This window comes from Vipera ursinii, assembly GCF_947247035.1.
Source record: "Vipera ursinii genome assembly, chromosome: 4".
Classification (NCBI taxonomy): Eukaryota; Metazoa; Chordata; class Lepidosauria; order Squamata; family Viperidae; genus Vipera; species Vipera ursinii.
In genome coordinates, this window is record NC_139514.1 from 97957040 (window position 1) to 97978998 (window position 21959).

The 21959-nt window shown below is 39.2% G+C and overlaps 1 protein-coding gene across 10 annotated transcripts in view; it reads left to right on the forward strand.

The window, feature by feature from the left end:
- Positions 1 to 21959, forward strand: part of ZFAND4 (zinc finger AN1-type containing 4) — a 38658-nt gene that overhangs the window by 7293 nt on the left and 9406 nt on the right. For 6 of the 10 annotated variants that reach the window (XM_083361693.1, XM_083361697.1, XM_083361700.1 and 3 more), the window contains 6 exons: positions 165 to 232; positions 516 to 545; positions 2114 to 2291; positions 5315 to 5462; positions 6362 to 7480; positions 15033 to 15084. In XM_083361693.1, the coding sequence (XP_083217819.1) occupies positions 165 to 232; positions 516 to 545; positions 2114 to 2291; positions 5315 to 5462; positions 6362 to 7480; positions 15033 to 15084 (1595 nt within the window). The remainder of the gene's footprint in view (positions 1 to 164; positions 233 to 515; positions 546 to 2113; positions 2292 to 5314; positions 5463 to 6361; positions 7481 to 15032; positions 15085 to 21959) is intronic. The other 4 variants (XM_083361698.1, XM_083361695.1, XM_083361692.1 and 1 more) reach the window with 1 other exon arrangement.

Here is a 21959-nt window from a genome sequence, read left to right on the forward strand (position 1 = left end):
GACTGCTATCATGTCACACCTAGTCCTTCTCTTTGTTAGATTAGACGTACCCAGTTTCTGCAACTGTTCGTCATATGTTTTAATCTCCAGACTCCTAATCATCATTTCTCTGCACTCTTCCTAGAAGAAAAGTTTACAAAATATGTCTGATTGATTGTTTACAGCATTTCAGAAGGATGTACTTTGAAGCTGATCTTAGCAATGCGTGGTGGACCTATTAATACAAAAAGAGGTAGGCCTTTTTATATTTAATTGTTGTGTATTTATAGAGTGTGTCAATTAAAATTATATTTTTCATTTCTTTAATGAGTGGGAAGAGATTAGGGCTAGTATATGATTTATTTCCCCTTTTGTTTTAATTTAATAACATACTACACACTGTAGAGGTAGCTCTCATTTAGCTATCACATTTGGGACCAGTAACTTGACCAATTTGCAATGGTCATTAAGTGGAAAAAACCACCTGACCAGGACAATACTTATGGTTTTACTTTAGATTTTTTTTTGTTTTACAGTGCCAGAAGGATACAACTTCAAACAGATGGGTAAGCCCAAACTGTGGGAAAAGTTTTCAGAACTTGAGGAAGCCGGATAAAAGACAAATCTTATTAGCCTTTTCCCTTGTTCCCACAGGCTTTGGAATGTTTACCCCAGCACTGGGATAAATTAGAATGAGAAAATTATGTTTGTATTTACCTTAATTGGAGAGGAAGGGATTTCAAGAGAGAAAGCAGGCACACTGTGGGGAATACATTTCTAAAGGAATGCCTTATCTAAATAAGTTGCAACTTCTAAATTATAAAAAAAACATTGGTAGAACACATTATGTTTTATCATAAATATTACAGCTCTGGTGAATTTCAAAATAACCAATTCAGCAAATATAAAAATCTGTTCTCTCTGTCAGCCCTTCAAGATAGATAAGAGTAGAAAAATCAAAGTTCTGAATTCTATTACTGCTTTTATTTTATTTTATTTTTTAGGATTACAGTAATAGAATCTTGAAAGCCTGAAAGTGCCTCCCCCACCCTTTATTTTTAAGATAACTAGGGAAGGTTATTTCTGAGATATTTTCTTAAATTGCGATTTTGTTTTGGACTTACATTTTTTTTTCTGACCATTGTTTTGGTTGCAGCTCTTCCTCCTCTTTCTCAAGGTTATTCTTACAGCCCATTGCATCCTCTGAATCTGATCTAGTTCTATGCTAAAGATTTCACACCATCTGTCTGAAACTGCTGAGAAAGTGTTATACTGTAGTGAACATTAATGAAATATTATTATATCTCAGCAAGATGTATAGGAGAAAATAGTACAGACAATCCTTACTTAATGACTAGTCACTTAGTGACTATTGAAGTTACAACTGTACCACAGCTACCCTGTTTTCAAAGTTCAAGTGGCTGCATACACACACATACACACAAACGCGCGCACACACACGTGATCTCAGTCACCCAACATTGATTTTTGCCATTGTTTGCATATTTCGGGTGTATACTTCTGGTTCTGGCACAAAAAAAAACACCTATTAGGGAAAACGTGTTTGCTTAACCACCACCACCACAAAAATAGCTGTAAAATCAAGCATAGTTACGTGTTGATCCGCTTAATGACTCAGATCATTATGTAAAACTTAATGACAGTTTTACAATTGTAAGTCAAGGACTACTTATACACAATTTTGCCACGTGTGGTTTGTGGATTATTGTACATCAGACAGACTTGGAGAAAATACCAGGTTCTGAACTAACACTTTTCCAGAGAGTTATGCAATTATGGAAGGGGTGTTGTTGCTTTTGGTCTGTACCTGAGACCTTACATGATGATGCTTTTGAGGCTAATGATTTTCCTAATATTAAAAAGGAAACATTAAATTTTGTAAAGCTGTAGAAAAATTTGTTGATAATCAACAAACTAAAGCCAGTTTTACTTCTATTTTAAAATAGGGTTTCATGACAAAATTGCATAAGATTTATTTAATAAGGTTGCTTGATGTTTTTACTTGGTTCATTAAAAACAGTAGTTTCTATAAACATGTCCTTCGTTTCAGCATTTAGATGAAAACATAGTCCATTTCAAGCCCTCTTTTTCTTCATGTTTCTTTTTTTGGTAGTTCCGTTGGAAGACCCAATTAAGGAAATAGCAGAATACTGTCGAGATGATGTCTGGGAAAAGGTTCCATCCAGTAAACATGTTACATTCCTGGTATACCAGGAAGGAGACCAGTTGAATTTTTTTCGGGTTGTGGACAGGGGAGATGGAACTTTAACACCACTATCTGAATCTTTAAGGTATGTTATTTGTAATCTTAAGGATTTTCAAATATTATTGAAAACTCTTAAGCAGATTTACAATTAAGTCACGTTCCAGTGCATTGTATTCCTGAAAGAGTTTTCAGTTATGTTTTCTGAAAAGTAAAACAGCTTCTCCAAGAGCATTACATGTTTATCTAAAAAGAAAATAGTAGTAAAAGCATAATATGAACTGAACAAAACAAGATACATAATAATGAATAAAAATGTTGCTATTATAAATGAGAGATTAAGCACATTATGGCAGAAAATCTATTGGACAGAGTAAAACGTAAGACATTTGCTGGTGTATTAAATTTAGTAGAGGGTATGGTATTTATTAAATGTATGAACTTGGCATCAAAAATACAGGTAGTCCTCAACGTATGACCAAAATTGAGTTCAAAATTTCCGTTGCAGAGACATTTGTTAAGTGAATTTTGCCCATTTTACAACCTTCCTTGCCACAGTTGTTCAGTGAATCACTACAGTTGATAAGTTAGTAACACAGTTGTGTGGCTTCCCCATTGACTTTGCTTGTAAAAAAGGTCGCAACAGGTGATCACATGATCTTGGAACACAGCAACGGTCATAGGTGTGAGTCAGTTGCCAAGCATTTTGATCACATGTCCATGGGGGTGCTTCAAAGGTCCTAAATGTGAAAAACGGTCGTAAATCACTTTTTTTCAGTGCCATTGTAACTGAACGCTCACTAAATGAAGTGTTATAAGTCTAGGATTATCTGCAGTGATCAGACTGACCGGCAATAAGAAAAACAAGAAAAATGCAATGCAGAAATATAGTTAAAACATAAAATAAGAATTCAAACAATAAATAAAATATATAAATATAAGAAGAATATAGGTAGTTTAATAACCACTCATTCAGCGAATGTTTAAACTTACAACAGTGCTTCGAGCTCTCTGGCCCAGGCTGAGAATTTTTAATTTTTAATTTTAACTGGGGTTTTTATTTTCTCTCAGGGTTTCATTTAATCTTTTTTAATTGTTTTAACTTTTGTATTGATTTTCTTTTAAACATCCTGTAAACCGACCTGAGTCCTTCGGGAAAGGGCGGTATATAAATCTAAATAAATAAATAAATACTTATGACTGTTTCTTGAAGCAGTACCCCCACAGTCAAGTGATCGCAATCTCAAGTGCTCAGCACCTGACTCAGCATCCTGTGGTCACATGATCTCAATTTGAAGCCTTACCTGCCAGATTCCCACAAGCAAAGTCAGTGGAGAAGCCAGGAGGAAATGGGAATGACCTATGGTGATTCACTTAATGACAATAACCAGATACTGCTGGAACTGCCATCGCTAAGCAGCTCAATCATATGTTTAGCTGGTCCCAATTAGCATTGTTAGGATGAGAACTATCTCTTATATTATTAAACTTTGCTTAATGTCACCTTAAAAGCTAAAATCCCATAGGAATAAAAATGTTCTTACCCACTGGTGAACATGTATTCTCAAAAATCGTTTAATGCCAGTTGTTAACAATATCTTGTACTAGTTGATTTTTAATATATTTGTATTGACTAAATACTAAATAACTGAGATTCAAAGAAATGACTAAAGAGTTTTAAAGATCATCCAATAATTTTACACTGATTATAAAATGCATTAAAGTTGTTATTAAATAAGAGAAATTGACTTTTCAAAATATACAGTAATGATCTCATGGGATAATGGGAGCCCATGGGCTTTTTTTGCATATATATGTAGTCCTTGACTTAAACAGTTCATTTAGTGACCATTCAAAGTTACAACAGCACTGAAGAAGGAACCTATGACCATTTTTCACACTTATGACCATTATAGCATGCCTATGGTTATATGATCAAAATTCAGACGCTTGAAATTAACTCATATTTATGATGGCTGCAGTGTCCCAGGATCATGTGATCACCCTTTGCAACATTCTTACAAGCAACTCAGTCATTAAGCAGAGCAGTTACTAAGTGAAAACATCACTTGAGTGCAACTGTGCTTATGATTTTACATAGGATAATGCATATAACTGACTGTGTTGGTGAATATATGACTGAGAGACAGATGTTGCAAAGGTGATAAATGTGGACATTGGTCACATAGTTACTCTTCAAACAGTTATTGCCCAAGGCAGTCATTAAGCAAGGACTAGCTGTACGAATTAGTCATCTTAACAAAGACTGATAAGGACTGACAAAATTACACCTTTGCTCCGCGAGCTGCATTGGCTACCGGTTGCTCTCCGGGTGAGGTTCAAGGTGTTAGTGATGACTTACAAAGCCCTTCATGGCATGGGTCCGGATTACCTATGGCAACACCTGCGGCCGGCGTCAACTTCCCTCCGTCCAGTGCGCTCCCACAGAGAGGGCCTCCTCAGGGTGCCACCGATCAAAGAATGCCGATTGGTGACCCCCAGGGGGAGAGCGTTCTCTGTGGGCGCGCCAGACCTTTGGAACCGCTTACCGGTTGAGCTCCGGATGGCCCCCGACCTTCGCTCCTTCCGGCGCGATCTCAAAACTTTCTTTTTCGAACAAGCTGGCCTGGTCTGATGGGATGGGGTTGGGTTTTTATAAATAGTTTTAATTGTAATATGTATTAATTTTAAGGGCATAATGTTTAATGACTTTTTAATTTTTGTATAATATTTTTATTGTGTATTGCCCTGTTCACCGCCCTGAGTCCTTCGGGAGAAGGGCGGTATAGAAATCAAATTATTAAATTAAATTATTAAATTAAAATGGCAGGAGGGGAATTCAAAAGTAATTTTAAAAAGTATTACTTCATAGAAGGAGTAGTGGAATCTTGGAACCAACTTCCAGCAGAGGTAGTGGGTCAATCATCAGTCCACCATCTGAAAAAAAATAATACAAAAATAATAATTAAAAAATAATAAATACATTAAAAAGAAAACAAAAAAATAAATAAATTCAAAGGGCAGACTCGATGCACCACTTGGTCAGTTCTGATTTACAAAATGTTAACATGTATAGTACTAGACCACATCTGAATTTTCTCTTTACCACAGTGGTGGTTCAGTTTATAATTTGTATGCTGATGATGATGAAGATACAGAAATATCTCCTTCCGGACAACAGATTATTGAGAACTCCATTACAATGAATAAAATGAAGCTGCTCAAGGCAAAGATGGAAAATATGAATCTTAATAAAAAGGTAAAGCCATAAAATATAAGATCATCTGATATCTGTAAAGAACAATTAAAAACCTTTCTAAATAACTTGCTCCCTAACAGATATTACTCAGTATACAGTATAATATCCAAAATTAATTTATGTAAGCTGTGCAAAATCCCATGTGCTACATTTTACCGATATACTGAACTTTTCCTAAAAAAATCATGAATATGTCATGAAATTACCATGTGTCAAGAGGCTATCATTTTTAGCCTATCATCAGCTATCATGTTTAGCCTAAAGCAGGGTTTCCCAACCGGGAGGAGTGATGGTGCTTGCACCCCCTGGAGGCGCGAGACGATATTCCAGGGGGTGCGAAAACTTGGGTTTTCAAAATTATAGTGTATATGCAAAATTCATTGCTGTTATTTTGAACTTTTCTAAGGGGTGCGAGAAGCATTCTAGGGGTGTGGAGTCTAGAAAAGATTGGGAGCTGCTGACCTAAAAGAATACTAAATATTGTGATATTTTCATCATTCCAATCCAGAGTTTTTCCAACTGATCTATAGAGCCATTTGGACCTACGTAAGACACCAACGACAAAAGAATAGCTCACTTGAAATCAGTCTGTTTTCTACAGTAGAGGTTTGCCTTTTTATCCAGATTTTTTTTTTTTACCAAATAGATTCAACAGCCTGAAAAAATTTGAAAATCCCTGCCCTAATTGGATAGGGATTACTGATTAGAATGACTATTGAAAGGAAAGCAAGTTGGTTTTTTGAGTCTGGATATTGAGTAATATTTAAGTATTATGAAATTCCTCAAACTGAAATATAAAAGAGAGTTAATGCTTCTGGGCAAAACTGGTGAAGAAATACTTTGGGGTTCTGTAGTTGCGCTATAGTTGAAACTAACCCCTTTTCCTTTTTTTTCCACAGCCTAAGATCAAAGTGAATCCCCATTCTCCAGTGGTCCTTCATCCATCTGGTGGCTCGCTTGCAGCTGTTCGTCATAATTTTCTACGAGCACTTCCTCACATTGGGCAATCCTATCTGCCTCCTGAAAATTTGCATAAGTCAGGAATATCTCAGAATGCTTTTTCATCCTTAGCGCATACTGGTAAAAAAGTTACTAGAAACTTTCTTAAAGAAAATGACAAATGGGAGAGTATTTCACCAGCTCAATCAATTAACAGCTTGACCCTGCCTTCAAAAGTATCATGTGTGGAAAAGGGAGAGGCAAAACTTTCTGAAAACCACGTGGTTCCTCAAGTGACATCTGCACTTGCAAATTTGGAAAAAAATGCAGAAAATGGTACGTCATCCAGTGAAAGATGTCCTTTCTTGTATCCAGATCTCACAAATGTAAATCTCTATACTGCAGAAAAAAATGTTCTACCAAACAAAGAGACCCTTGCCTTGGTATCAGAAGCAACTTGTAATGACTCATATAGCAAAATATCTGGAACAGAAGAAGGAAATACCACACTTCAGTTACCGCAGGAGCATCAAAGCAAATCCATCACAAAAACTCTTGCAACAGCAGAAAATAGTATTTTTAACTCTCATGAGCTTAGTCTTAAGAAAACACGCCTGTCACCTCTTCATTGTTCATCACAGACGGCACATTACAGTCCTCAGAAATCTCAAGCTCACTCCAAATATTTTGAAGAAGCTGGTTTGAGGCCTACTATTTCTCCAAACATTCTGCAGTCATTGGAGGTGAACAGTTTAGCAGATTCCTCTTACTCAAGAACATCTAGATTTCATGGCGTTGGTTTAGATTTACCTAGCAATAGGCCTGATACCCATTCTAAAGTGGAGGCAAGGGATATCACCGAAGTAGCAATTAAGGCTTCCAAAGACCCTGTTTCTGTAAACAACATAAGTTTGTTAAGTTCATTTACCCGAAGCACAAATCGAGATGGCTTACAGAATTCTTGTGGCACAAGCAGGTTTCGGACTTCTGGTATTTCATTAACTACCAACTTTCATCATTTTCAAGATGAAAGTTTTAGAACGGCTTCTCCTCACAGTGACATGCCTGGATATTTTTTAGTAAGTATTCATGCTTTATTTTTTACAAAGGTGAGATTTGTACTTGTAATAGGGTTTACTCTCTTATTGGTCAACAATCAAAATTGGCTACTTGTCAAATTGAAAAATCTCAATGTATATCAATATTATTTAAATAAGCTTGAATTTTGGCTTTCAGAATTGAAAAGTTACCATTCAATAAATGTTCCATTCTTGGATGTGTTAGATTTTTTAAAAAAAACAATGGCCATTTTTCTGAGGCAGATTTACTACTCATGTTTTATTTTCACAGATTTGTAAATTATGTTTGGTTTTCTAGTAAATAGTTTCGTCTTAAATTACTATATAAATATTCCTTCCCTTAGAAGAATGGTAATATATTTCCAAAATGATTGAGACAGCCAGTTTCAAAGTTGTATTAGAACAGTCTCTCTATACATGTATTCAAAGTGTTTTACATTCAAATGTTTTGTGCATATTCATTAACTTTGAGCTCAATATTTTTACGTTGATAAAATGTTCTATATATTTATCCTATATTTATCCAATCCATGTTCTGAACAGCTTATCTCACTCATGTTTCATGAGGTTGAAAGATTTGGTATTTAATTCCAAATTATAAATGAGATAAACAGACGTTCTTCATATGTCATTTAGTAACAATTTCCAGATAATGCTCTTTCACACCTTGAGGGGAAAGATGAAAAGAAAGCACAAATCCTTTTTTTCTTCATATATAATCTGACCTTAGAATTGAATGGAAGAATCCTTTTACAGAACCTATTCATATGTTTTCTATTTATATGATTAGTGATCACATGCAACAGAGCAGAGAGGTTCTCTGGCCAGAATGACTACAGGTAGTCCTCAACTTACGACCACAATTGAGCCCAAAATTTATGTTGTTAAGTGAGAAATTTTTAAGTGAGTTTTGCCCCATTTTACAACTTTTCTTGCCACATTTGTTAAGTCAATCACTGTAGTTGTTAAATTAGTAACACAGGTGTTAAGTGAATCTGCTTACCCCATTGACTTTGCTTGTCAGAAGGTTTGCAAAAGGGAATCACATGACCCTAGGACACTGCAATTGTGGTAAATGTGAGTCAGTTGTTAAGCATCCGGTCGTAAGTGTAAAAAGTGGTCATAAGTCACTTTTTCAATGTCGTTGTAACTTCAAATGGCCACCAAGTGAACTGTTGTAAGTCGAGGACTACCTGGATTTCTTAACATTTGCTTTCACTATTCATCCATTGGCACAAGGTCTGTAAAAAAGCCTGCAAAATTCATATGACCTCCTCCCATGTGAGAAGAAGGGTCTAGTAAGTTGTGAGAAAAGGGACTGCCTTCTGCCCTATTTTCCCCCAGGAATGCAAAAGACAAAAAAGACATAGAGCAATTTTTTAAGAAGCAGTAAAGCAGAAAGGTTTTTTCATGTGTCAACATACACATTGTACATAGTCCGGATGTTCAAAAATAGGACTTCAAGGGGAGATAGATAGAAATGGCATCATCATTAAAAACTAACAGATTACTCAGAATTAGAAGCCAATGACACTAAGGATAATTCCACAATAAAATATCCTGATTGCCAGTCAAGTGTAAGAGGTGAATTAAGTTTATATTACCGAAGTTGCAGAGCAGTATTTTTTTTTTAAAAAAAAAATGAAAAGCAACATGGCAGGAAGAAACCCAATGCAGAAAATGCATTCCTGCATCATTTCATTCCTTTTTCCTTCACTATGGCCTTGTAGCATTGCTACTAATAAAAAGGATGGTATGGTACATGTAGTCATGTTGTGTGATGAAATGGAGGATATGTGGATTAAAGAAAGGTGAGGATCAGCAATGGCATGGAGAAGCTGCAGATAGGGAGACACAAAAATCTAGGAAAAAGTGACAGCTGGAGGGGGAAGGGGCAGAAGAGCCAGGGATAGTGTCAGCAGCCCCCTTCAACCAGCAGCAGCCATGACAGTTAAACCAATCTCTTCAAGCCAGCTGTACAAGGAGCAGCTGCATTGTCCCAGCAATGGAAGTATCAATCCAGCAACAGCCAGAGGCACAAGTCACAAGATTGGCTTCTGCAGCAGCAGTCGAACACTGCCTGTAGCAGTAACCTCTGACAATGCCAGAATGGCCTGGGAAGTCTGTTAGGGTGTCCAGTGGTACCAACAGACAATAAAAGACCATCCAATAGCAGTGGCTGTCCAAAGGAAGGTTGACCAGTGGGTTGCAAAGCAGCTGCTCCGTGGGGAGTTCCACATGTGGCCCATGGGTGATCCCAGTCCAGCCCAGCGGCAGATGGGGTATTGGCAGCATCGGGCTGGGTGGGGGAATGGGGCAGTATCAGCAAAGGGGGTGGCACAGCAGCAGGAGCAAAGCAGGGGCAGAGGTGACCCTGTACAACAGTCCCACTTTCTCATGTGGCCCTTTGAGAAAGTGGATTGCCCATCCATACTCCAAGGACATACAGCAGTGTGAAGCAGCCATCCCACATGTGTAAGACAACATCTGGGGAGACCCAGCCCAGCCGCCTTAGCTGCCATACATTATACCAGGGGTAGGCAACCTTGGCTCTTTTATGACTCGTGGACTTCAACTCAGGAATTCTGGGAGTTGAAGTCCACGAGTCATAAAAGAGCCAAGGTTGCCTACCCCTGCCCTATACCATGCCAGCTGACCCTCACCACTTTCTTTGTCCTACTGTTTAGAAGGTGCGCCCATGGTAGCTCTTTGTGAAGAAGAAAAATAAATGCTAAAGTAATATATTCCATTTAAGGGACGCAGTGGCTCAGTGGGTTAGGACGCTGAGTTTGTCGATCAGAAGGTCAGCAGCTTGGCGGGTCGAATCCCGAGTGCTGCGTAACAGAGTGAGCGCCTGTTACTCGTCCCAGCTTCTGCCAACCTAGCAGTTCGAAAGCATGTAAAAAATGCAAGTAGAAAAATAGGGACCACTATGGTGGGAAGGTAACAGCGTTCCGTGCGCCTTTGGCGTCTAGTCATGCCGGCCACATGACCACGGAGACGTCCTCGGACAAGCGCTGGCTCTTCGGCTTTGAAACGGAGATGAGCACTGGCCCCTAGAGTCGGAAACGACTAGCACACATGTGCAGGGGAACCTTTACCTTTAATATAGTCCATATATTTAATACAATAAATTTATCTTTAAGAGCCCTTTGTCCCATGCTCTGAGGGCAGAGCTAGAATGCTTGAAACCATCTCCAGCGTTCCAACCCACCTCAGAGCACAAGAAAAGGGCATTTTAAGATACTGTAGATGAGTAGCTGCCTTCCCCAATTATTTTTCTTCCTTTTTCACAAAGGGCCAAGCTGGACACACCTCAGTAAATAGTGAGATGAAGAAAGTGGTGGAGGTCAATTGACGGTAGAATGCACACATCAGCCCTAAGCTGGAGTTTCTCAGCTGTTTGACACTTCAGTGTGTGTGTGTGTGTGTGTGTTCATGCTTCCTCCACCCTGGGAGTCTGGGGTGATTGGAACTTCCTGCAGAGCAGCTGCTTTGTGTCCCACTGTGGAGATTTCTGGAGCTTGGCTCTTGGGGAATGGGGGATGGATGCTTTGCTTTGTGCCACTGAAGCTTTCCCAGTGTTTTTAAGTGCATAGATTGGGGGGGGGGGGAAGATAGGCAGGTATGAGGAGTTGCAGCACTTCTGCAGGTGGTCATAATTTTGATCATGTGACCGTGGGGGTGCTGCAACAGCCATAATTTCAGGAAGGGATCATAAACTCCCTTTGTTCACCATTATGATTTTGAACAGTCGCTGAACAAACAGTCTTAACTTGGCTTCCTGTACAGTACCATGAAAAATACATGCTACTAATAATATATGGACGATCTCTTAGCTGTCTGTGACTACAGCAAGAAGTACATATAAAATCTTACAAGCAAAACTGTAACTGTATTATTTGTCTTTGGCTCACATAAAAACCTCTTGGTGTAATGCCACTGCCTGAAGATGCTCATATTTTTTTTGTGTATGTGACGGGAATAAGTTCATGCAGTATTGGAGATAAAGGTACTTCTTTCTTAAAAGCCTGGCAGCACACCGCATGTTCCTCATGTTTGGTGGAATACAGGCAGCAAAATAGCCTGAACTTTGCAAAGAATACTATGAACATGGTTTCTCGATTTAAGCTGAGATCTGCTTATGCTTGTGGCATACTCACCAGAATATGATCATGCTAAACAATTTCATACCCTGCTATTAGAAGGAAGTTGGATTACTAAAGATGATAAGGAGTAAAGCTTTCCTCTTAGTTGGCTTTAAAAATGTTTTATTCAATCAAGTTGATTCTGCTTGCGTTGTTTGACAATTCCATTATATACCAGGGAGTAATAATAAGAGGCACTTCCATTCACTATAGCAAAATGTGGTCTGAGGTCCCCTGGTGATCCGCAAAATCTAAATTATTTGCCAGCCTATGTTAAAAAAATAATTACAATATTAAAATCCCATCAATCATGAAAGGCAATAGTGACAGTGAACACATCAGTTTTAATTTTTAGTATGATAAATATTGATTAAATAACTCATACAAATAAAAGTTCTTCTGACATAGCAGAGATTCAAATGAAAACCTTGATTAACCAGTGCCCAGGTAAATATCTGTGGATCTGTCTGGTCATGATTATGGAAGATGGAGTGAATGAAATGGCAGGGGTTGTGGAGGAACAAGAGAAAGCTGTAAAAGATCTGAATGAAAGTATACATACATGAAAATCTGGAAAATGAAATGAAAAAAAATGAAGAAATGGTTGAGTAACCATTTGTCAAGCATGGGATAAGGATTTCTGCCTTGGGCAGGGGGTTAGACTAAAAGACCTCCAAGGTCTCTTCCAGCTCTTGTGATTCTATGACTTTGCACGTAGAATTGTACAATCTCCTAGGAAACAATGGGAAGTTCTCATATGTACAGGGCATATAAAGGAAATGGAAGACTGATACAATCGTCAGAAAAACCTATAGCAAGTAATTAATACTTGCAGATATCAAGTCATAAAGGCTGGAATGCAACGGGAATTTGGGCTTACAAGAGAAGCTAAAGTCGACAATGTCAGTAATAAGAAAAAAGGAAAGGGTGGGGCCAATTTCTGGAAAAATAAGATGGTAACAAGTGATGAGATAGCAGAGCTTCTCAACGCTACTTTGCTTCGGTCTTCTTTCTAAAGGGAAACTGTTCAAATGAACCTAAGAAGACCAATTAAGGAGGAAGTGGCAATCCAAGGTAAGTAAGGAGATTGTTAGGGAACATCTAAGGAACTCAAGACTTCAGTACCAGATCCATTACATCTGAGAATTTCTGAAGATTCATTTATGAGAACCTTTCACATCTTTGAGAAATCATAGCAGTTGAGTATAGTGCCAGAGAACTGAAGATATCAAATATTGTACCTCTCTTCCAAGAAAGAGAAAAAAGACAACCTGGATAACTGCAGCTCATAGTGGACAAAACTCTGGAAGAGATTGAGTTTGTGAAAATAATATACGGTATTACTTGGCAGAAACTAGCATGATTAAAAATAACAAAAACAAATAACATATCATGCCAAACCAACCTTATATTCTTTTTTGATAGAATTACTAATAAAATCTTGACTTTATTAAAGCATTTGACAGTCTCACGTGAAATCCTAGTAGAGAAGATATGGGTTGTACTATGCAGCCATTAGATAGAGAACTAATTGAATAATCATATCCATGGGGCTGAGATGAACTAGATCTTCAAAGTATAAAAATTATTTTCAGTCTAAACATTAGGATAGTATTGATCATGCTTGCCCTAGTACAGTGAGAATGGGGTGGTGTAACTGTCCTGATTCTTGACCTTAACTGCTTTCAGTACTATTAATCCTTCTGAACTGGCTATGGGGTTTGATAATGGGAGACACAATGTAACAGTAGATCTCTTTTGGTAGATTCCTGTCAATGTTAAGGGATGGGAAATTGAGCCCAAGAGTTGTGATTATCCTTGTAATAATTTGATTGAGGGGTTTCAAGTCTTTGCAGAACAGCAGCAGGGACCATGCATCACCTTGGTATATGCCATACTTGATTGCCAAGTTATGCAAGTTGTCATGAGTTGATTTTTACTTTTGTCTTTCACAGTCTCATTGAGATCTTGAGGAAGGTCCTTAGTGTTCTGTTGAATTTGTATAGTGCAACAATATTAAAGGCAATCTAATATTAACCCTTTTTTCTAGGAACCTATCTTCCTTTTAAAAAAAAGTACCACTTGAAATTTATTTTGAGCAACAATAAAAATTTGTACAAACTACTATGAAAGCAAATATGTTGTTGACTTGTTTGTTAAATTTATATGCCACCAATCTCACAGTTTGAGGCAACTCTGGGCAGCTCTGGATTAGTCTTACAGAACTTAATGGTCCCTTTAGTTTTGTACATGGCCCTACCAAAGTCCTAATGTAGTCACCTGATTACGGTATTTGAAGAATTTGGTGAGCAAAGTTAAAGAGCTTTCTTTGTGGAGTCCTTGTCTTATAGAATTTAGTGTAGGGTTTACATACTAGATTAGTACTATTGTACTAATTAGATTAATAGTAGATTAGAAAGCAAGCAACTGAATTCGTAGATTGGAAGCTGGCTAGATGATTCTTAGCCTACTCCATTCCACTCCATCCAGATGTGGAGAAAATACAGTGATACCTTAGTACTTACTTTGAAACTCATTGCCTTTTGGTTTTTAACGCATTTTGAATGAAAATTTTATCCTGGTACTCATCAGTCGACACATGCTAGAACTTGTTGCTGTTGGCTCACAAGTGTGAGCCAACTACAACTGTGACTCAGTACATTTGTTTGGTACTCATCACGCCACCTGGAACCAACTAATGATGAATACTGAAGTACTATGGCAGGAGGCAGCTTGAGTTTTAAAAAACAAGTGAGATATGAATTTAATAATAAGAATTAGTCAAATTGATCTAACACTGATGTTTAATTATATTGTTAAAAAAAAAAATCCTTCATGCTAGACCACAGGTCTGCAACCCGCGGCTCCGGAGCCGCATGCGGCTCCCAGTCCTCTGCCAAGTGCAGTCCAAAAAAAAAGTGGGACTAAAAAAGTTCAACCAATCAATTCAAATATGCAGGGTAGGTGCATATCTCGTCTTGGCTCCACTCTTCAGTCAAACCCTGTTCTGCACATGCGCGCATGTACGCCCATGCGCACACATTTTTTGCGGCTCCCATTTTTTCCTTTTGTGAGGGAACCGGTTCCGAGTGGCTCTTTCACTGTTTCAGGTTGCTGACCCCTGTGCTAGACAATTGTATTCTCTATTTTACTATTATATTATTATACATGTTTTACAATGAACTTAAGTTCTATAAATATATTTTGAATAAATTCTAGCTAGCATAGTGTAGCAGTTTACAGAATATATTTGCATTTCTTTTTTCTCTACTATTAGAGTTCAATTGTTTGCAACCAAAAATCTAAGAATCAGATTTTGTAGAAGTCATTTATTTAAAATATTGTAATTCATTTATTCATTGCTTGTGTTCACTTTCATTATTGTTCCACCCTTTAAATTTTAGTCGTCTGGAGTTGGATCGAATGGAAATATTGTAACTTCAGGAAAAAGAATGGGTAAGTAACCAATTTGGAATCTCCAGAAATTGCCATTTATAGTGCTTTCCTATTTAAATAACCAAAAAATGAGAAATGTATAAGACTTTTCTATAAATCATAGGTTTATCTAATGTCAGATATCTGCAAGAATAGAGGCTCCTTCAGTTAGCTGCTGCTGTGCATCAAGTGCAGATAAGTGGCTTTCAACTCCCGTCAGTGTGGTTCCTGGAAAAACAGTTTCCATAACTAGCCAGTGTAAGACAGAATATAGATAGTCCTTGAGTTACAGTTGCAATTGGGATCAGTTTTGCCATTGCTAAGCAACGCGATTGTAAAGAGTGATGTCACATGACCACATCACTTAACAAGGCAATCCAGGCAGTCCTGTTATCTTCATAAAGGGACAAAGTGCATGCAAGTGCAGGGAGGACCAGGAAAGAGAATGGGTTTGAGAGAGATGAGAAGCTTTGAGAAGATCTATACCAGAGGTCCAACCATACTGATCAGATCTCATCAGAGGAGCTGGACAAAATGAGTCTCTCCATAAACAATATGGAGGCATAGTGTAGAGAAACCCATACCAGATCACTCGTCACCCAGGTCAACAAGCACCACATTAGGTGTTGGAATTCCTGAACAACTGGTGACTAACGAGGCTATAAGACTCAAGACTATTGGCTGAGGAATCAGGGCCAGCAGCCGTAGCACTACTGGAAGAAAAGTTGCTTGCCCATCACAAATATACAAAGACTAAAAACAAAGCAATAATGATCTATTATTACAAATGAAATCCAATGAGAATATCTGAAAAGAAGACACCAGTTCTGGAAAAAAACAACACCCAGAAATTACAGAACAGTGTCTAGCAGACCAACATTAAATTATAATATATTCATAGAAACAAAATTGGAAGAACTGCAAAACTTAACTACTGCTAAGCTTGTAAGCCGCCCTGAGTCTTCGGAGAAGGGCGGGATATAAATGGAATTAAAATAAAATAAATAAATAAAATGTACACAGGGCAAAGAAATCAAAACCTTGCCAGAAGTAGCTGAGTCTATAAAGGCAAATCAGAGGGTGTCAGCAGTGGAGAAAGCCAGCATAGCTGTTGAATTGTTCTCATTCCCAAACAAGGCATCCTTTCCTGTGCCTTCTCAGAAAGAATAAAGCTCTCTAACTAAAAAAGAGGAGTTGAAGCAAAAAATACATGAGCATCTAAAATAAAACAAAAATAACAGTATATGGTTGCCTGCATTGTTACCAAGAAAGAGCTAGCACAAGTATTAAAAGATGCCAATATTATAATATCAAATATCACTCACTGCAAGAAGCAAACCAACTAATATATACCATGGCATCAATTACATCTGAATACCTTGGATGTAAAATCAACTAACAACAAAAAAAAGCCAAACTGCACCACCAAAATGGAAGTTCGAGTTAGAAAATAAGTTAGAAAATCAAGCAAGTTAGAACTGATGAAAGAAAAGCAGCTGAAGGGCAAGAAGACCAAAGCTGCCTGATCAAGAAACATTACCTAGAAACAAGATCAAGAAAGCAGCAAATAACTGCCATAGCCAAGAAAATCAGCAGATACAAAGCTTGGTTTGTACACTGTAGAGAAAAACTCCAATTTCAGTGACATCAGAAACATTTCTACCAATCCATCGATGAAGAGACTGCAGTGAACCAGCCAGCCAACACCTGACAAAAAAGAAACAGTTTGGTTCTGAGTGCAGCTATTGGACAACCCAAAGAATTACAAGGATGTTGCTTGAATAAAGAAGATGGATAAGAATAAAAAAAGAAATTGAAATGAAAGAACTTGTAATTAACAGAAAATACTGGAAGAACCTAGCACCAGGTGAAGATGAACTGCATAGTTTTTGGTTGAAACATCTGTCTGGTCTACACCCACTGATTGCCAAGCAGTTTGGGAACATACTGCAAGAAGGTGAAATTGAAGATTGATTAACATCTGGTAAATCTACTTGAAAATGAAGGGGATGGTACTTGGCCCTGCTTACTAACTGCTTTAAAATTGCTAAGTAGTGTGAGAGCTAATGCAGTCCAACAATATCTAGTTGAAGCAATTAGTTCTCTAATGAGACAAAATGGCAAGGATGTAATGGGCAGTAGAGAAAGAAGAGCTGCTTAATTCATTCTTTGCATCTGTCTTCACACAAAAAGATATTGGAGAGCCACTGGTATGGAATGGTATAGGGCACGGGTCGGCAACCCGCGGCTCCGGAGCCACATGCGGCTCTTTGAGCCGTCTCCTGCGGCTCCCAGTCGCCCGGTGCATGCGCACCTCTTCGAACGGGCAGAGGTGCACGCGCACCTCTTTGAACGGGTGGAGGTGCACGCGCACCTGCGTGCGCACCTCCGCCCGAACGGGCAGTGGCGCCGCTCATTGGGAAAGCAGCTGTGGCCTGTTTGCAGAGCTGCCGCCTTCAGAGGAAGGCGGCAGCCTGCAAATGGGCCGCGGCAGCTTTCCCGACAGACGGCGCCACTGCCCGTTCCGAGAAGTGCGCACGCAGCTCTCCAAACGGGCGGAGGTGCGCACTCACCTCTCCAAAAGTTTGGAGAGGTGCGCGCGCACCTCCACCCGAATGGGCAGTGGCACCGCTCGTTGGGAAAGCTGCTGCGGCCCGTTTGCAGAGCTGCTGCCTTCAGAGGAAGGCGGTAGCTCTGTAAACTGGCCGCGGCAGCAGGTCTGTAAACGGGTGGCGGCGCGCGTGCACCTCTCCAAACCTTTGGAGAGCTGCGCGTGCACCTCTCTGAATGGAAAGTTGCCGCGGCCCATTACTAAACTACATATTGCAGAGCACACATAACTTTCCAGTTTCTAAGGAAACTGACCGGGGCCTGCGCACGCCGGTATCCCTCGCATACCTTCTCTATACCTGCGGGGGAGCGCGCGCGCGGGGTTGGTGGTGGTGATGGTGAGAGCCCTACGCTTTGAAGCGCTATTGTTCAGCTTGCAACTATTTCCTGGAAAACCTTGAATGTGATGTCTTTGGCACCATCCACGCGCCCGGTGACAAGTCCAAACGGCGCGGATTTGCAGGGAAATGCTAAAAGCCATGATTAAGGCATTGATTGTGGCCCTCCGCCGGGGGCTTAAAAGAAGCCAGTCAGGCTTGTCGTGGTCTGATGTTGATGACAAACAAGCTTACATTTCCTTTAAAATAAAATAAAATGGATTCTCCTTCCACCCCCCCACCTCGCCCCCCGAAAGGAACACAGTATAACACTAGGCGTTTTACGTGAGGGGAAACGTCTCTCGTCTTCGCCCATCTTTGCCGCCGATGCTGTTTCCCGAGGCGCTCGGCTAAGGAGGAACTGTGGTTTTTTTTAGCGTGGCTGGGACGGAGGACTTGTCCTGCGCGTCCACAGGCAACGAGGGCAAAACCCCTTGCGACCTGGTTGTGAGAAATGGGGAGAATGAACACACACACTCGGCCTCCCCGTCGCCTGGATTCTCACTTCCCCTTCAGGCGTGCTCTGAGACTCAGGCGCGCGGCGCTTTTCGTTTGCGGAGCCGGGGGAAAAAAGTTGCCTTTCCCCGTGTTGCTTTTCTTTCTCCCTGTACTTCTAAGATTACGGAAGCTTTGCCAGAAAATTTTATGCGGGTGGTTGAAAGATGGCATCACAATAAGGAGGTGACCATTTGACTGGGTGCCAGATTAATGTCGGCTCTGCAAATGGGCCGTCGCCGCCGCGCAACCGGTTCCATCACACATAAAGTGGCAACTGTGTGCACGTGTCTGCGCACGCACAAGAAAGAAAATGTTTTACGCATGCGCAAAACATTTTTTGTGCGTGGACGCACGCACGCGGCTCCCACTTTTTTTTATGTGTGATGGAACCGGTTCCCAGTGGCTCTTTTGCTTTTTCAGGTTGCCGACCCCTCTTATAGGGCAGTGATGGTGAACCTTTTAGTGCCCAAATGGCAACCCAAAACCCACTTATGTATCATCAGGTGCCGGGTGGGCATGGCCCATTGGGTGGGCGTGGCCCATTGGGTGGGCGTGGCTGCGGTGGTAACAGCAGACTGGGTGGGACTAAAAAGTTCAATCAATCAGTTCCAACTTTGTGAGATCTTTTTTTTTCCCCGCAAGAAGTTGAAATTGATTGATTGAACCTTTTTTTTTTTTTTGCACATGGTGGTGGAGGCCGAAAGCAAAATGGGTTATAAAACCCAGCTGAAGGCCTGGGACTGGGGTGACGGCGTGCATGCCCACAGAGAGAGGGCTCTGTGTGCCACCTGTGACACGCATGCCATAGGTTCGCCACCACGGGTATACGGCCTTCTGCTTGAGCAGGGGGTTGGACTAGAAGACCTTCAAGATCCCTTCCAACTCTATTATTCTGTTTTTCTGAAAACAAACTCACTCCACCTAAGCAGAAAGGAAACTGCCCAAACAGCAGGGGTACAAAAAATAGCTCCTAATTGAGAGGATGGTTTTGGAAAACTGCAAGAGAAGGAAGACCAACTTGAATGTAGCTTAGATTGATTACAAGAAGGCATTTGACTCCCTGACACATGATTGGATAATCAAGTAACTAGCTATAATAGGGCCAGCAGAAACATTAAAAAAATGTAAAGATCAGTGGCACAATGGAAGACACAATTGCTGATCAATGGTGATAGACTGGGAGAGATTAATATCAAAAGAGGCATCTTTCACAGAGACTCACTATTACCACTACTGCTTGACATTGAATTAATGTCAGTCAAAAATACTCAACAAGTCAGTCATGGTTATCAAACATCAAAAATATCTGCCAGACTATCCCACCTTTACATGGACAATCTGAAGCTATATGGAAAAGCTGAAATAGAATCACTGCTCAGCTCTGTCCAGATATACAGCCAAGATATCGCCGTGGAAGTTGGACTGGGCAAATGTGCTATCCCTATCATCCCCAGTAAAAAACCAGTAAAAAACTGAGAAATAAAGATGCCCTATGGAAATCACATCAAGATTCTGGATGAAGATTGCTACAAATCTGGGCATCCTTCAAGCTGATCACATTAAGCACACTGAAATCAGAAGTGTATTTTTTTTTAGGTTTGATGGACAAACAAGCTGAAATAAAATATGGGACTTTGTTTTTATACATGTTAACTGCTTTTATATGCACAGACATGGAAGGATATACAAATTCCAACACTGGAAGAATGGATTGTAATGTTAATGAAATGGCTGAGATAACAAAAGTGAGTGTTTTAATTAAAGACAACAATTTGACTACTTTTCTTTCTACATAGAGACATTTTTTAACTTTCTGTTAGATCAAGATAAAAATGAATTTTTAATTTTGGGATTTGAAGATTAGATGTACTATGACTATGGAAATAATTGTATACTGATAGAGCATAATAGATACGCATCTTATATTTTTATGTATTTATTTAAATTTAAAGTAGGGGATATTATAGATAATTATAGAAATATACAGTATAGTAATATCCAGTAATATGTTTATGTGGATTTGTTACTATGATGCATTTATGGATTATATGTTTTTAGAGTAAGAAATTATGTACTACATATTGTTCCTGTTATTTAATTATTTGTTTTGTGTATCTGTAATATAATTGTGTATTTTTGTTAAATTAAAAGAAGATTATTTTATAACTATATCCATCTTGAAGAAGGTTTGAAGTAAGTTTTTCATGTTTTTTTGGGGGGGGGAATATTACTTTTTAAATTCTCCATTGCTCCTTTTCCCCACTTTTCCTTTTTGTTACAATTTTTGTATTTTAAGTATTTTTCAAACTCAGTAAAATTTTATATAAAATAAAATTTAAAAAGAGGGTTAGCGGTGAATGCATCATGACACTGAAGAAAGTTCAAATTCTGTGGAGAAAATGCCATCAGTTAAACCTGAGCAATCCCAATCATTACATACACAGCTGGAATAGAGGATTGGACTCAGGCCAAACTAGATGCCCTGGATAGGAAAACCAGAAATATAATGACATAAATTATACCTTTCATCCATGCAGTAACATTGACAGATCTACTTATCAAGGAGCACAAGTGAACAGTGAAATGTTGCAAGTACACCAGATCATGAAAGAAGGAAAAAAGGGCATCTTATCTGTTCTTTATTTGACAGTAAAGAAGATACATTGAAGTTAGTACCAAATGCAAGACAAAATATTACAGACTAGTATATGTAAAAAAAAAGCTAGCAGGCAAAGCAGATGAACAATACCTGGCAATGGCAAAGAGCAGGAAAGTTGAAGCGACAGATGGGTTAATTCTGGCTACACAAGACCAAGCCTTAAGAACAAATGCATACAAAACCAGAATTGAGAAAAGAGCAACACAGTAAAAACTGCTTCTGCAAAGAAGCTGAAGAAACAGTGGATCACCGCGGTTGCAAAAAGATTGGACAGATTGATTACAAACAACAACATGAAGTAATATCAATGGTGCATTAGAGCAGCGTTTCCCAACCTTTAGGAACTTGAAGATGCGTGGACTTCAACTCCCAGAATTCCCCAGCCAGCTGGCTGGGGAATTCTGGGAGTTGAAGTCCACGCATCTTCAAGTTCCTAAGGTTGGGAAACGCTGCATTAGAGTATCTGCAAGAAATGCTATTTGCCTGCAAGCAAAAACTGGTAGAACCACAAAATAGACAAAATTATAGAAAAAGCAAAAGCTAAAGTGTTCAGTTGCATTAGAATTCAAACAGACAAGCATCTGCTACATAATACCCGGATTTAACAGTTGTCTATAGGAAAGACAACAATTTCTGCACAGTGGACATTGCAATCAAACAACACTATCTGGATATTCCAGGTCCTTGGGAAGGACTCAATAGATGGATAAAAATGCCACATCCAGCCTAAACATCTGTCTGTGTGACTATCC